Raw genomic sequence first — 13,024 nt, forward strand, 5'->3', positions numbered from 1 at the left:
TGATGAATCAAGTTCTGACTTTGAAGATGATACAAGAACAAAATTGTTTTCCCAGGAGGAGATGAATGATTTGGTAAGAGACTTGAATCTTCCCAAAGATGCCGCTGAGTTACTCTGATCAAGGCTCAAAAGCAAGAATTTATTGTTGCCAGGAGTGTCTTTTTCATGGTTCAGACATCGTGAAAACGAGTTGGTTCCTTACTTTGCTCAGGAAGATAAGTTGGTTTATTGCATCGATGTCGAAGGTTTGATGGGTCAATTCAAAATCCAATATGATTCAGTGCAATGGCGTCTTTTTATAGACTTCAAAAAGAAGTCCCAAAGCAGTTTTACTCCACAACGGCGGTTTTTATGCTTCCATCCCTGTAGGTCATTCTGTACACCTCAAGAAAACCTACGAGAACTTGGAATTGGTTCTTCGTAAACTTAAATATGAAGACCACGGTTGGCAAGTGTGCGGGGATTTGAAAGTCTTGTGCATGCTGCTCGGGCAACAAGCTAGTTATACCAAATACCCTTGTTTTCTGTGTCTATGGGACCGACGAGACCGACAAAATCACTGGACCAAGAAGAAATGGCAGCTGAGGGTGCTCACAGTTAGTGAAAAAAATGTCCTCCGAGAAACTTTGGTTCCTCCCCATAAAGTTATTCTACCACCTCTTCACATAAAATTGGGATTGATGAAGCAATTCATAAGATCACTTCCAAAAGATGGAGAATGCTTCAAATACTTGGTCACCAAGTTTCCAGGCCTCTCGGAGGCAAAATTGAAGGAAGGTGTATTCGTCGGACCAGACATTAAAAGGCTTATAGCTGATCAAGAGTTTATCAATATCATGATGCATCCTCAAAAAGAAGGGTGGTTTGCATTTAAAGAGGTCGTAGAGAAATTTTTAGGCAATAACAAAGACCCTGACTATAAAAAAAATCGTCGGACGAATGCTGAAAGCATTTCAAGCTTTAGGATGCCTGATGAGTTTGAAAGTGCATGTCCTCCATTCCCACCATGACAACTTTCCTGAAAATTTGGGAGCTGTGAGTGAAGAGCAAGATGAACAATTCCACCAGGACATTAAAGAGATGGAAAGAAGATACCAGGGAAGATGGAGCATTACAATGATGGCAGACTACTGTTGGACGCTTCAGAGAGATATTCCAGATGCTACTCACAAACGTAAATGTACCAAGAGAAGCCTCACAGGGAAAAAGAATCGATTGTTGTTAGTGAGTTAAAAAATTATTTTCATGAAAAATTTGTAATAAAATAATTTTAAGAGTCTATTTTCATTAATTTTGAGGTATTTTCTTATTTAACATAGTTACTTAAATTGTCAGAAAACATGATGTCCTATGACAAAACAAAGGTCATCTTCGGATTCAGCGCACTTAAAAACCTAAAGATTACATGGAATAACCAAAACAGCTCTTGAAAAAATTTTCTTTTCTGATCTGTGTATTTATCCTGCTCTCTACGCTGAGCACTTACACTGAAGGCAGATGGAGTCACTGTGGACGCTGTCTGTCCTGTCTTTCGGCTGTGTCTGTCTTTTTAGGCGTGCATAAAAGCACAGTTGGTCAGAGTTTTGTGCACTTCTGAAAAGGACACTGCTGAATAGAGGCCAGACCAAGTAACTGCTGCCTCGTTATAGTGAATAGATCCTTCTGGGTTTCATCTGAATCATGTCACTTGGAGATTAAGATGGAAACCCTGAAGTAAGTGCTCAGCACAAAACAGTGGATAAATGTGATCCAAAATACCATGTAAAATGTTCCTAACAAAAGCTTCAAATCAATCCATAAAAAAACCCCTACTCAGGTCCTTTAACTGTCAATGGAATTATAGGGGTCTTCCACATTATTCATAGCATAAAGGCTCTGGAAAAGTGAAATACGCTCCCAAATCCAAATGGGAAAATTTTTTGCAGCTCAATGTAATAAATTTCTGTGAGGCACCTGTGGGTTCAAGGTGCTCACCACACATCTAGATAAGTTCTTTGATGGGTCTAGTTTACAAAATGGGGTCACTTGTGAGGGTTTCCACTGTTTAGGCACATCAAGGGCTCTCCAAACGTGACACATGGCATTATTCCAGACAATTTTGCATTCAAAAAGTCAAACTGTGCTTCTTTCCTCCCAAGCCCTGCCGTGCGTACAAACAGTACTTTTTCCCCATATTGGGTATCGACATACCGTATATACTCGAGTATGAGCCGAGAATTTCAGCCCATTTTTTTCAGGCTGAAATTGCCCCTCTCGGCTTATACTCAAGTCATTCCCAGGGGTCGGCAGGGGAGGGGGAGCGGCAGCTGTCTAATCATACTCACCTGCTCCTGGCCCAGTACCTGCACGTCCCTGGTTCTCCAGGCGCCGGCAGCTTCTTCCAGCGTTGAGCGGTCACATGGTACCGCTCACTACAGTAATGAATATGGACCCGACTCCACTACCATAAGGGTGGAGCCGCATATTCATTACTGTAATGAGCGAGAACCAGGGACGTGTAGGGACGGCGCCAGGAGCAGGTGAGTATAACGGGGGCATTGCGCGATATTCACCTGTCCGCGTTCCACCGCCGGGCTCCATCTTCCGCGTCCTCTGCAGTGATGCTCAGGTCACAGGGCGCAATGATGCGATTAGTGTGGAACGCGGAAAGGTGACTATAGCAAGTGCTGGGGGCCTGAGCGACGAGAGGTGAGTATGTGATTTTTTTTTTATCGCAGCAACAGCATATGGGGCAAATGTCTGTATAAAGCATCATATGGGGCCATAATCAGCATTTGTGGAGTATTATACAGGGCAAATGTCTGTATGGAGCATCTTATGGGGCCATAATCAGCATTTGTGGAGCATTATATGGGGCAAATGTCTGTATGGAGCATCTTATGGGGCCATAATCAGCATTTGTGCAGCATTATATGTGGCAAATGTCTGTATGGAGCATCTTATGGGGCCATAATCAGCATTTGTGGAGCATTATATGTGGCAAATGTCTGCATGGAGCATCTTATGGGGCCATAATCAGCATTTGTGGAGCATTATATGGGGCAAATGTCTGCACGGAGCATCTTATGGGGCCATAATCAGCATTTGTGGAGCATTATATGGGGCAAATGTCTGTATGGAGCATCTTATGGGGCCATAATCAGCATTTGTGCAGCATTATATGGGGCAAATGTCTGTATGGAGCATCTTATGGGGCCATAATCAGCATTTGTGCAACATTATATGGGGCAAATGTCTGTATGGAGCATCTTATGGGGTCATAATCAACATTTGTGCAGCATTATATGGGGCATATTTTAATATGGAGCATCTTATGGGGCCCATCATGAACTGTATGGAGCATTATATGGGGCTCCTGATTCAATATGGATATTCAAAAACACTTAACCTACTGATGTCTCAATTAATTTTACTTTTATTGGTATCTATTTTTATTTTTGACATTTACCAGTAGCTACTGCATTTCCACCCTAGGCTTATACTTGAGTCATTAAGTTTTCCCAGTTTTTTGTGGCAAAATTAGGGGTCTTGGCTTATACTCGGTTCGGCACATACTCAGTAGAAATTTCACAACAAATTTTGGGGACCATTTTCTCCTGTTACTCTTTTGAAAATAAAGAAATTTGGGTCTAAAGTAAAATTATTGTGAAAGAAAAAGTTAAATGATCATTTTTTCTCTCCACATTGCAGCATTTCCTGTGAAGCACCTGAAGGGTTAATAAACTTCTTGAATGTGGTTATGAGCACCTTGAAGGATGCAGTTTTTAGAATGGTGTCAATTTCCTTAAAAGTCACTTCAAATGTGATGTAGTCCCTAAAAAATGGTTTTGTAAATTATGCTTGAAAAGTTCAAAATCACAGGTCAACTTTTAACCCTTTTAACTTTCTAGCAAAAACATTATGTTTCAAAAAATTGTGCTAATTGAAGTAGACATGTGGAAAATGTTATTAAGTATTTTGGGCGATATAATTCTCTGGTTTAAGGGCATAAAAACTAAAAGTTTGAAAATTACAAAATTTTCACCAAATTTCCGATTTTTTCACAAATAAATGCAAGTCATATCGAACAAATTTTACCACTATCATGAGTACAATATGTCACAAGAGAACAATCTCAGAATCAGTGGGATCTGTTGAAGCCTTCCAGAGTTATTACCACATAAGGTGACGCTGGACAGGATTGTAAAATTTGGCCTAGTGTTGCAGCCTATGTGGCCTTTCAGAAAAGCTTTGTATATGCTGACAGACCATGTGACACTTAGGGTATGTTCCCACGGTCAGTAAACGCTGCAGGTTGGACGCTGCGTACATCCGCAGTTGCTAGATGTTACAGCATGGTGGACGTGATTTCAAGAAATCCCATCTTCACTATGCGTGCATGGACGCCTCCGGCTTCCCTGCGAAGACGGACATGTGGCGCGTCTTTCCAGACCGCAGCATGTCTATTTAACTTGCGGAGATGCTCAGTCTCCGCAAGATAAATATCACAGTCCAATGTATAGGACACGGTGATTCCGAACAGTTCAATGAACACATGCGGAATCGCGTGCGTACAAAAGCTGGCAGCGCTTTGGACGCAGCGGACATATGCTGCATTCAAAGCGCTGCCGGTTACTGACCGTGGGAATATACCCTTAGATTTCACACAGGAGGACTTTCTTTCACTGTTACCTTCATTAACTTATGAAGGTAATTGCTTGCATCAGAAATTTGTTGGGGCTTCTTCGCAAAAGGGTTGAATACATATGCACATGCCAAATTTTAGTTATTTGGTCCCATAAATATAATTGATGCCTATATTTTTCTCACTTCACTTCACCAACTTAGACTATTTAGTGCTGATGCATCACACACAAATCAAATTACAAAAATATTTAAACACAGATTGTAATATAACAAAATGAGTAAAAAGCCAAGGAGGGTGAATACATTAACAAGCCACTGTATGCAGTGTGACCTCTGCTCATGGGCTTTTTACATATAAATGTGTCTAGAAAATACTGAGAAGGTAAAATTGAGGAAAAGCATCCAACAAAAATTGATTTGAGGACGTAAACAACTCTGAGAAGATTACAAATCGTTCCGATCAACAGCTGAAGCAAAGTCATGTAAGTTGGCTAGTGTCTAACTAATGTGTCTGAATGCACACGTCCTTCCTTAGCAAGGATGGGCTATAACACCAGTTCCATTGAGATTGATGTCTAAGGAAAATAGAAAAAACTAAACGTCATAGGGCAAAGGAGCAATCCTGTCAGGATGGGCCAATATTTCTGATGAACTATTTCTTCTCTTAATGGAATCTATGACGCAATGAATTGCTGAGGTTCTGAAGACCAAAGAAGACCCTATGTGCTACTAGATGGATGTCTCTGATAATGTGACCATTCAGTGTATGTTTTATACCTGTTGGAGATGTCAGGATAAAGCTGCTCATAAACATTAGATGTTGTCTGGATCTTCTCACAATTTTCTAGTTATGGAGACTACGGCTTAGAACTAGGAGCCAACAAGATGGATTTATATCGAAGCCCTGCAGATATGTGATAACTACTGCTGTTATTTTTGGTCATCATATTAAGTTTTCATCTGTCTGTGACTTTTCCAATATTTGTTTCAGGGTAAAGATCTGACCCATATTAATACTACAGAGACATATGTGAAGGGTGATGAGCGGTGTAAAGAGGAGATTCCTACAGATAACCGCACAGGTGAGTAGTGACCACTAAATGCAGAGAAGTCACAGATTCTACTCTGTTATTATTTGTAGAATTAGATGTTTAACTTGATACCATAAATTCACACAATATCTTTTCATGTGGATAAATAATATTAATATAGATACTACTTTTAAAATTGTAACGCTTAAATAAAAGAGTTTTTTTTCCACCATTTTGTCGGTAATAGGGAGATGTTTGTATTCACAGTCCTGTGTAACGCTGTGCTTAGTGGATGTCTCTAACTATAGTTCAGATGATTGATAGTGTCAGGGAAAACAGAAACATTACCAGTCTGCATTACCGGACTGCACTGTTATGTTTAAGAGATAGCCGCCACTCACTATACACAGAGCAGTGACTGAACTGTACGGGCGCCGGCGCCACCCTATGACTTAAACCTGAACACTGCTAGAAGGAATAAAGTTCATTTTATCCCCGGAGTGTTCGGCTATGTGCAGGCACCGGCCAGCATAGTAACACTATTAACCTGTAATTAACCCCACATCTGAAGCTTAATAGCATTTTCTTATGGCAGGTTCCCTTTAAGTGACAGTCGAGCCTGCACTACCCTCAGCTGTTTAATCCCCTAAATGCCATGATCGATATCAATCATAGCATTTGGGAGGCAAGTAGAGGGAGATTACTTCCTTTCTCACGCAATAGGCAACACCGGAACGTCAATGCGTTGCTGCTGATCGTTGTCATGGCAACCTGAGGTCGTCATGAAGACTTTCGGGTCTGCCAGCTATGGTGGTCTGTTTAGATCATGCACTCAGTATGGTCTAAGAGGCTTCTGTCAGTGTAACACTGACAGGTATAATGCATTGCAATACTAGCAATGCGTTATGGCAGCGATCAGAGAAATAAGTTAGTCTCATAGAGAGACTAAGTAAACAAGTTTTAAAAAGTTTAAAAAGATTAGAAACAAATGTAAAGGATATTATACCAAAAAATACGTTACTGGAAAGACCTTCAGTGAACAAAAGTAAATAATATGGCAAAAAAACTATGCTTTTTCATCATACCTCCATACAAAAAGTGTAATAAAATGCAGTCTAAAAGTCAAATGTAGAAAAAAAAGAGTGGTATCGCTGACCATGTAATCTTGTCCAGCAAAAAACAAGCCACCATACAGCTCCATCACTAGAAAAATAAAAAATGTATAGTTTTCAGAATTAAACAATGCAAAAACAATTCCTAAATTGCTGGTTTTAGTTCATTATTAGTGATGAGCGAATATACTCGTTACTCGAGATTTTGTCGAGCATGCTCTGGTGTCCTCCGAATATTTTTTAGTACTCGGAGATTTTGTTTTTCTTGCCGCAGCTGAATGATTTACATGTGTTAGCCAGCTTAAGTACATGTGTAGGTTGCCTTTCAACAGTTCAGTGAATCGCCTGAAGGTTAGAAAAGCTCACTATCCCCCTTAATGAATTCCTTAAGAGGTGTAGTTTCCAAAATGGGGTCACTTGTGTGGGTTTCTGCTGTTTTGGCATGTTAGCAACTCTTCAAATTTGACTTGGCATCGGCAAACTATTCCAGCCAAAATTGCGCTCTAGAATTCAATTGGCACTTCCCTTTTGGAGCACCTAAACATTAGTTTTCCACCACATATGGGGTATCGGCGTACTCAGGAGAAATTGAATAATACATTTTGGGGTCTTCTGAAAAGGAAAAACTTGGGGCTAAAGCAACCCTTTTGCAGGAATTTTTTTTTTTTCATTTTCACTGCTCAACATTTTAAAATTCTGTGAAGCACCTCAGGGGCTTTGCAAATGCAACATGGTATCCACTATCGATCCCAGCAAATTTTGCATTCCAAAAGCCAAATGGTGCAACATCCCTTCCAAGCCCTGCCATGAACCTAATCAGTAGCATTCCACCACATATGAGGAGTGATGAGCGAGTATACTCGTTGTTCGGGTTTGCCCAAGCACGCTCAGTTGGCCTTAGAGTATTTGTGAGTGCTTGGAGATTTAGTTTTCGTTGCCTCAGCTGCATGATTTGCAACTGCTAGACAGCTTGAATACATGTGGGGATAACCTAGCAACTAGGCAAATCATGCAGCTGTGTCGAGAAAAACTAAATTTCCGAGCACTCACAAATACTCGGAGACCACTTGAGCATGCTCTGGCAAACCCGAGCAACGAGTATACTCGCTCATCACTACATATGAGGTGTCGGTGTACTCAGGAGAAATTGCTCAAATAGTTGTATGGTCCATTTTCTCCTGTTACCCTTGTGAAAATGAAAAATTTGGGAGTAAAGCAATGTTTTTGCCGAAAAAAATTTTTTTTTTGTTTTTACTGCTCAATGTTATAAATATCTTTGAAGCATCTATGGGTTCAAGGTGCTCATCACACCTCGAACTATGTTTCTTGAGGGGGTGTAGTTTCCAAAATGGGGTCACTTGTGGGGTTTTCTGTTGTTTTCGCATACATAAAAAGCATGGACTTTTTGGGGAAAAAACTTGCTGTCGGTGGCATAAAAGCCTGTAGCTCTGTGCCATATAAACCTTGAACTCTGGCAAAAAATCCTATTGCTTTGTTGCATAGAAACCTTGTTCTCTGTAGCAAAAAATCATATTGTTCTGTGCCATATAAAACTTGTACTTTGTGGCAAAAAAAATCATATTGTTATGTGCCATATAAAACTTGTACTCTGGTGAAAAATCCAAAAATCCTATATGGCTCTGAGCCATATAATCCTCGTACTCTGAGGAAAAAGGTCCTAATACTCTGTGCCATATAAACATCGATCTCTGAGGAAAAAGGTCCTATTACTCTGTGCCATATAAACCTCGTTTTCTGAGGAAAAAGGTCCTAATACTCTGTGCCATATAAACCTCTTACTCTGAGAAGAAAGGTCCTATTGCTCTGTGCCATATAAACCTCGTACTCTGAGGAAAAAGGTCATATTGCTCTGTGCCATATAAACCTCGCACTCTGAGGCAAAAAATCCTATTGCTCTGTGCCATATAAACCTTGTACTCTGAGGAAAAAGGTCCTATTACTCTGTGCCATATAAACCTCAATCTCTGAGGAAAAAGGCCCTATTACTCTGTGCCATATAAACCTCGTTCTCTGAGGAAAAAGGTCCTATTGCTCTGTGCCATATAAACCTCGCACTCTGAGGCAAAAAACCCTAGTGCTCTGTGCCATATAAACCTCGTACTCTGAGGAAAAAGGTCCTATTACTCTGTGCCATATAAACCTCGTTCTCTGAGGAAAAAGGCCCTAATACTCTGTGCCATATAAACCTCGTTCTCTGAGGAAAAAAGCCCTATTGCTCTGAGCCATATAAACCTCGTACTCTGAGGAAAAAGGTCCTATTACTCTGTGCCATATAAACCTCATTCTCTGAGGAAAAAGGTCCTAATACTCTGTGCCATATAAACCTCGATCTCTAAGGAAAAAGGTCTTATTACTCTGTGCCATATAAACCTCGTTTTCTGAGGAAAAAGGTCCTAATACTCTGTGCCATATAAACCTCGTACTCTGAGGAAAAAGGTCCTATTACTCTGTGCCATATAAACCTCGTTTTCTGAGAAAAAAGGTCCTAATACTCTGTGCCATATAAACCTCGTACTCTGAGGAAAAAGGTCCTATTGCTCTGTGCCATATAAACCTCGTACTCTGAGGAAAAAGGTCATATTGCTCTGTGCCATATAAACCTCGCACTCTGAGGCAAAAAATCCTATTGCTCTGTGCCATATAAACCTCGTACTCTGAGGAAAAAGGTCCTATTACTCTGTGCCATATAAACCTCGTTCTCTGAGGATAAAGGTCCTAATACTCTGTGCCATATAAACCTCGATCTCTGAGGAAAAAGGTCCTATTACTCTGTGCCATATAAACCTCGTTCTCTGAGGAAAAAGGTCCTATTGCTCTGTGCCATATAAACCTCGCACTCTGAGGCAAAAAATCCTAGTGCTCTGTGCCATATAAACCTCGTACTCTGAGGAAAAAGGTCCTATTACTCTGTGCCATATAAACCTCGTTCTCTGAGGAAAAAGGTCCTATTACTCTGTGCCATATAAACCTCATTCTCTGAGGAAAAAGGTCCTAATACTCTGCCATATAAACCTCGTTCTCTGAGGAAAAAGGTCCTATTACTCTGTGCCATATAAACCTCGATCTCTGTGGAAAAAGTTCCTATTGCTCTGAGCCATATAAACCTTGTTCTCTGAGGAAAAAGGTCCTACTACTCTGTGCCATATAAACCTCGTTCTCTGAGGAAAAAGTTCCTATTGCTCTGAGCCATATAAAACTCATACACTGAGGAAAAAGGTCCTATTACTCTGAGCCATATAAACCTCGTACTGAGGAAAAAGGTCCTGTTGCTCTGTGCCATATAAACCTTATATTCCTCAAAAAAAAATCCTATAGCTTGCATGGAAACCTTTTGCTTTGTGACATGTAAAACTTGTAATCTGGCAAAAAATCCTATTGTTCTGTGCATTATAAAACTTGTACTCTGCCAGAAAATCATATTTCTCTGTGCCATATAACGTTGTACTGTGGCAAAAAAAAACATTGCTCTGTTTCATAAAAAGCATAGACTCTTTGGGGGGAAAAAAAAACTTACTCTGTGCCATAAAAAAATTGTACTCTAGCAATAAATTCTATTCTTCTGTTGCATAAAAACCTTTTTCTTTGAGACAAAAAGTCCTATTGCTGTGAGCCATATAAAACCTTGTACTCTGGCAAAAAAATCCTGTTGAGCTGTTGCATTAAAACCTTGATCTCTGTGGCCAAAAATCCTATTTCTCGGTGCCATATAAAAATTGGGCTATGTGGCAAAAAAATCCTATTGCTCTGTGCCATGTAAAAGATGTACTCTGAGGAAAAATATTCTATTGTCCTGTGCCATATAAAGCTTGTACTCTGAGGGAAAAGATCCTATTGTTCCGTGCCATATCAAACTTGTACTCCGGCAAAAAAAATTCTTAAATTTTTAACGGTGCCGAGAGATAAGTGTATAGTAACTTTTGGGTTTTCATTGGCTGTAAGCGATAATCATCAACATTAACAGAAATAAACACTCGAAATAGATCACTCTGTTTGTAATGACTCTATTTAATATATGAGCTTCACTTTTTGCATTGAAGAACTGAAATAAATTAACTTTTTGATATCCTGATTTTGTGGGAAGCACATGTATGTATGTCCGTGGCACATGTATGTATGTCCGTGTGTGTATATATATATATATATATATATACATATATATGCATATATATATATATATATATATATATATATACAGTGCAGACCAAACATTTGGACACGCCATCTCATTTAAAGATTTTTTTGTATTTTCATGACTATGAAAATTGTACATTCCCACCTGAAGGCATCAAAACTATGAATTAACACATGTGGAATTATATACTTAACAAAAAGTGTGAAACAAGTGAAATTATGTCTTATATTCTAGGTTCTTCAAAGTAGCCACCTTTTGCTTTGATGACTGCTTTGCACACTCCTGGCATTCTTTTGATGAGCTTCAAGAGGTAGTCACCGGGAATGGTTTTCACTTCACAGGTGTGCCCTGTCAGGTTTAATAAGTGGGATTTCTTGACTTATAAATGGGGTCCATCAGTTGTGTTCAGAAGTCTGGTGGATACACAGCTGATAGTCCTACTGAATAGACTGTTAGAATTTGTACTATGGCAAGAAAAAAGCAGCTAAGTAAAGAAAAATGAGTGGCCATCATTACTTTAAGAAATGAAGGTCAGTCAGTCTGAAAAATTGGGAAAACTTTGAAAGTGTCCCCATCTGCAGTGGCAAAAACCATCAAGCGCTACAAAGAAAATAGGCTCACATGAGGACCACCCCAGGAAAGGAAGACCTCTGCTTCTGAGGATAAGTTTATCCGAGTCACAAGCCTCAGAAATCGCAGGTTAACAGCAGCTCAGATTAGAGACCAGGTCAATGCCACACAGAGTTCTAACAGCAGACACATCTCTACAACAACTGTTAAGAGGAGACTTTGTGCAGCAGGCCTTAATGGTAAAAAAGCTGCTAGGAAACCACTGCTAAGGACAGGTAACAAGCAGAAGAGACTTGTTTGGGCTAAAGAACACAAGGAATGGACATTAGACAAGTGGAAATCTGTGCTTTGGTCTGATGAGTCCAAATTTGAGATCTTTGGTTTCAACCACCGTGTCTTTGTGCAGTGCAGAAAAGGTGAACGGATTAACTCTACATGCCTGGTTTCCACTGGGAAGCATGGAGGAGGAGGTGTGATGTGTGGGGGTGCTTTGCTGGTGACACTGTTGGGGATTTATTTAACATTGAAGGCATACTGAACCAGCATGGCTACCACAGCATCTTGCAGCGGCACGCTATTCCATCCGGTTTGCGTTTAGTTGGACCATCATTTTATTTTTCAACAGGACAGTGACCCCAAACACACCTCCAGGCTGTGTAAGGGCTATTTGACCTAGAAGGAGAGTGATGGGGTGCTACACCAGATGACCTGGCCTCCACAGTCACCAGACCTAAACCCAATCGAGATGGTTTGGGGTGAGCTGGACTGCATAGTGAAGGCAAAAGGGCCAACAAGTGCTAAGCATCTCTGGGAACTCCTTCAAGATTGTTGGAAGACCATTCCCGGTGACTACCTCTTGAAGCTCATCAAGGGAATGCTAAGAGTGTGCAAAGCATAGCAGTCATCAAAGCAAAAGGTGTCTACTTTGAAGAACCTAGAATATAAGACATAATTTCAGTTGTTTCACACTTTTTTGTTAAGTATATAATTCCACATGTGTTAATTCATAGTTTTGATGCCTTCAGTGTGAATGTACAATTTTAATAGTCATGAAAATACAGAAAAATCTTTAAATGAGAAGGTGTGTCCAAACTTTTGGTCTGTATTGTATGTATATATATATATATATATATATATATATTATGTGTGTGGCGACGTTTCAGGCCAGAAGTGTAGACCTTTCTCAAGCAATACAAAAGTGCAAGTGCAGAGTATTTAAGGCAAATTGTTAAAGTATATAGCATAAATTACTTGAGTCTAAAGAATATCACAACGATACAGTCATAATATACCGTATTTTTCGGACTATAAGATGCACGGGGGTGCGTCTTATAGTCGGAATGTGCTATACTTACAATTAGTGAGGTGGCAGCAGGAGTCGGGCAATTCTTCCGGTGGTCCGATGCTGCAGGGCGATGATGTCACTCCTATCCCGATGCAGCAAGTTCAGTGGTGCGGGGGCTCCAGCAACATTTTGTGAAAGCCCCGAGCCCCACACTTCCATTGCCTCGATGCTGTGGCCTCCAGGAAAA

General features: G+C 40.2%; 1 protein-coding gene across 1 annotated transcript in view; it reads left to right on the forward strand.

Moving 5' to 3' along the window:
• Nucleotides 1-13,024, forward strand: part of LOC138664073 (zinc finger protein 773-like) — a 44,533-nt gene that overhangs the window by 18,562 nt on the left and 12,947 nt on the right. The window contains exon 6 of the mRNA XM_069750500.1: nucleotides 5,618-5,708. Coding sequence (XP_069606601.1) covers nucleotides 5,618-5,708 — 91 coding nt within the window. The remainder of the gene's footprint in view (nucleotides 1-5,617; nucleotides 5,709-13,024) is intronic.

The sequence above is a fragment of the Ranitomeya imitator genome, chromosome 2, assembly GCF_032444005.1.
Source record: "Ranitomeya imitator isolate aRanImi1 chromosome 2, aRanImi1.pri, whole genome shotgun sequence".
In the NCBI taxonomy this organism is placed as follows: domain Eukaryota; kingdom Metazoa; phylum Chordata; class Amphibia; order Anura; family Dendrobatidae; genus Ranitomeya; species Ranitomeya imitator.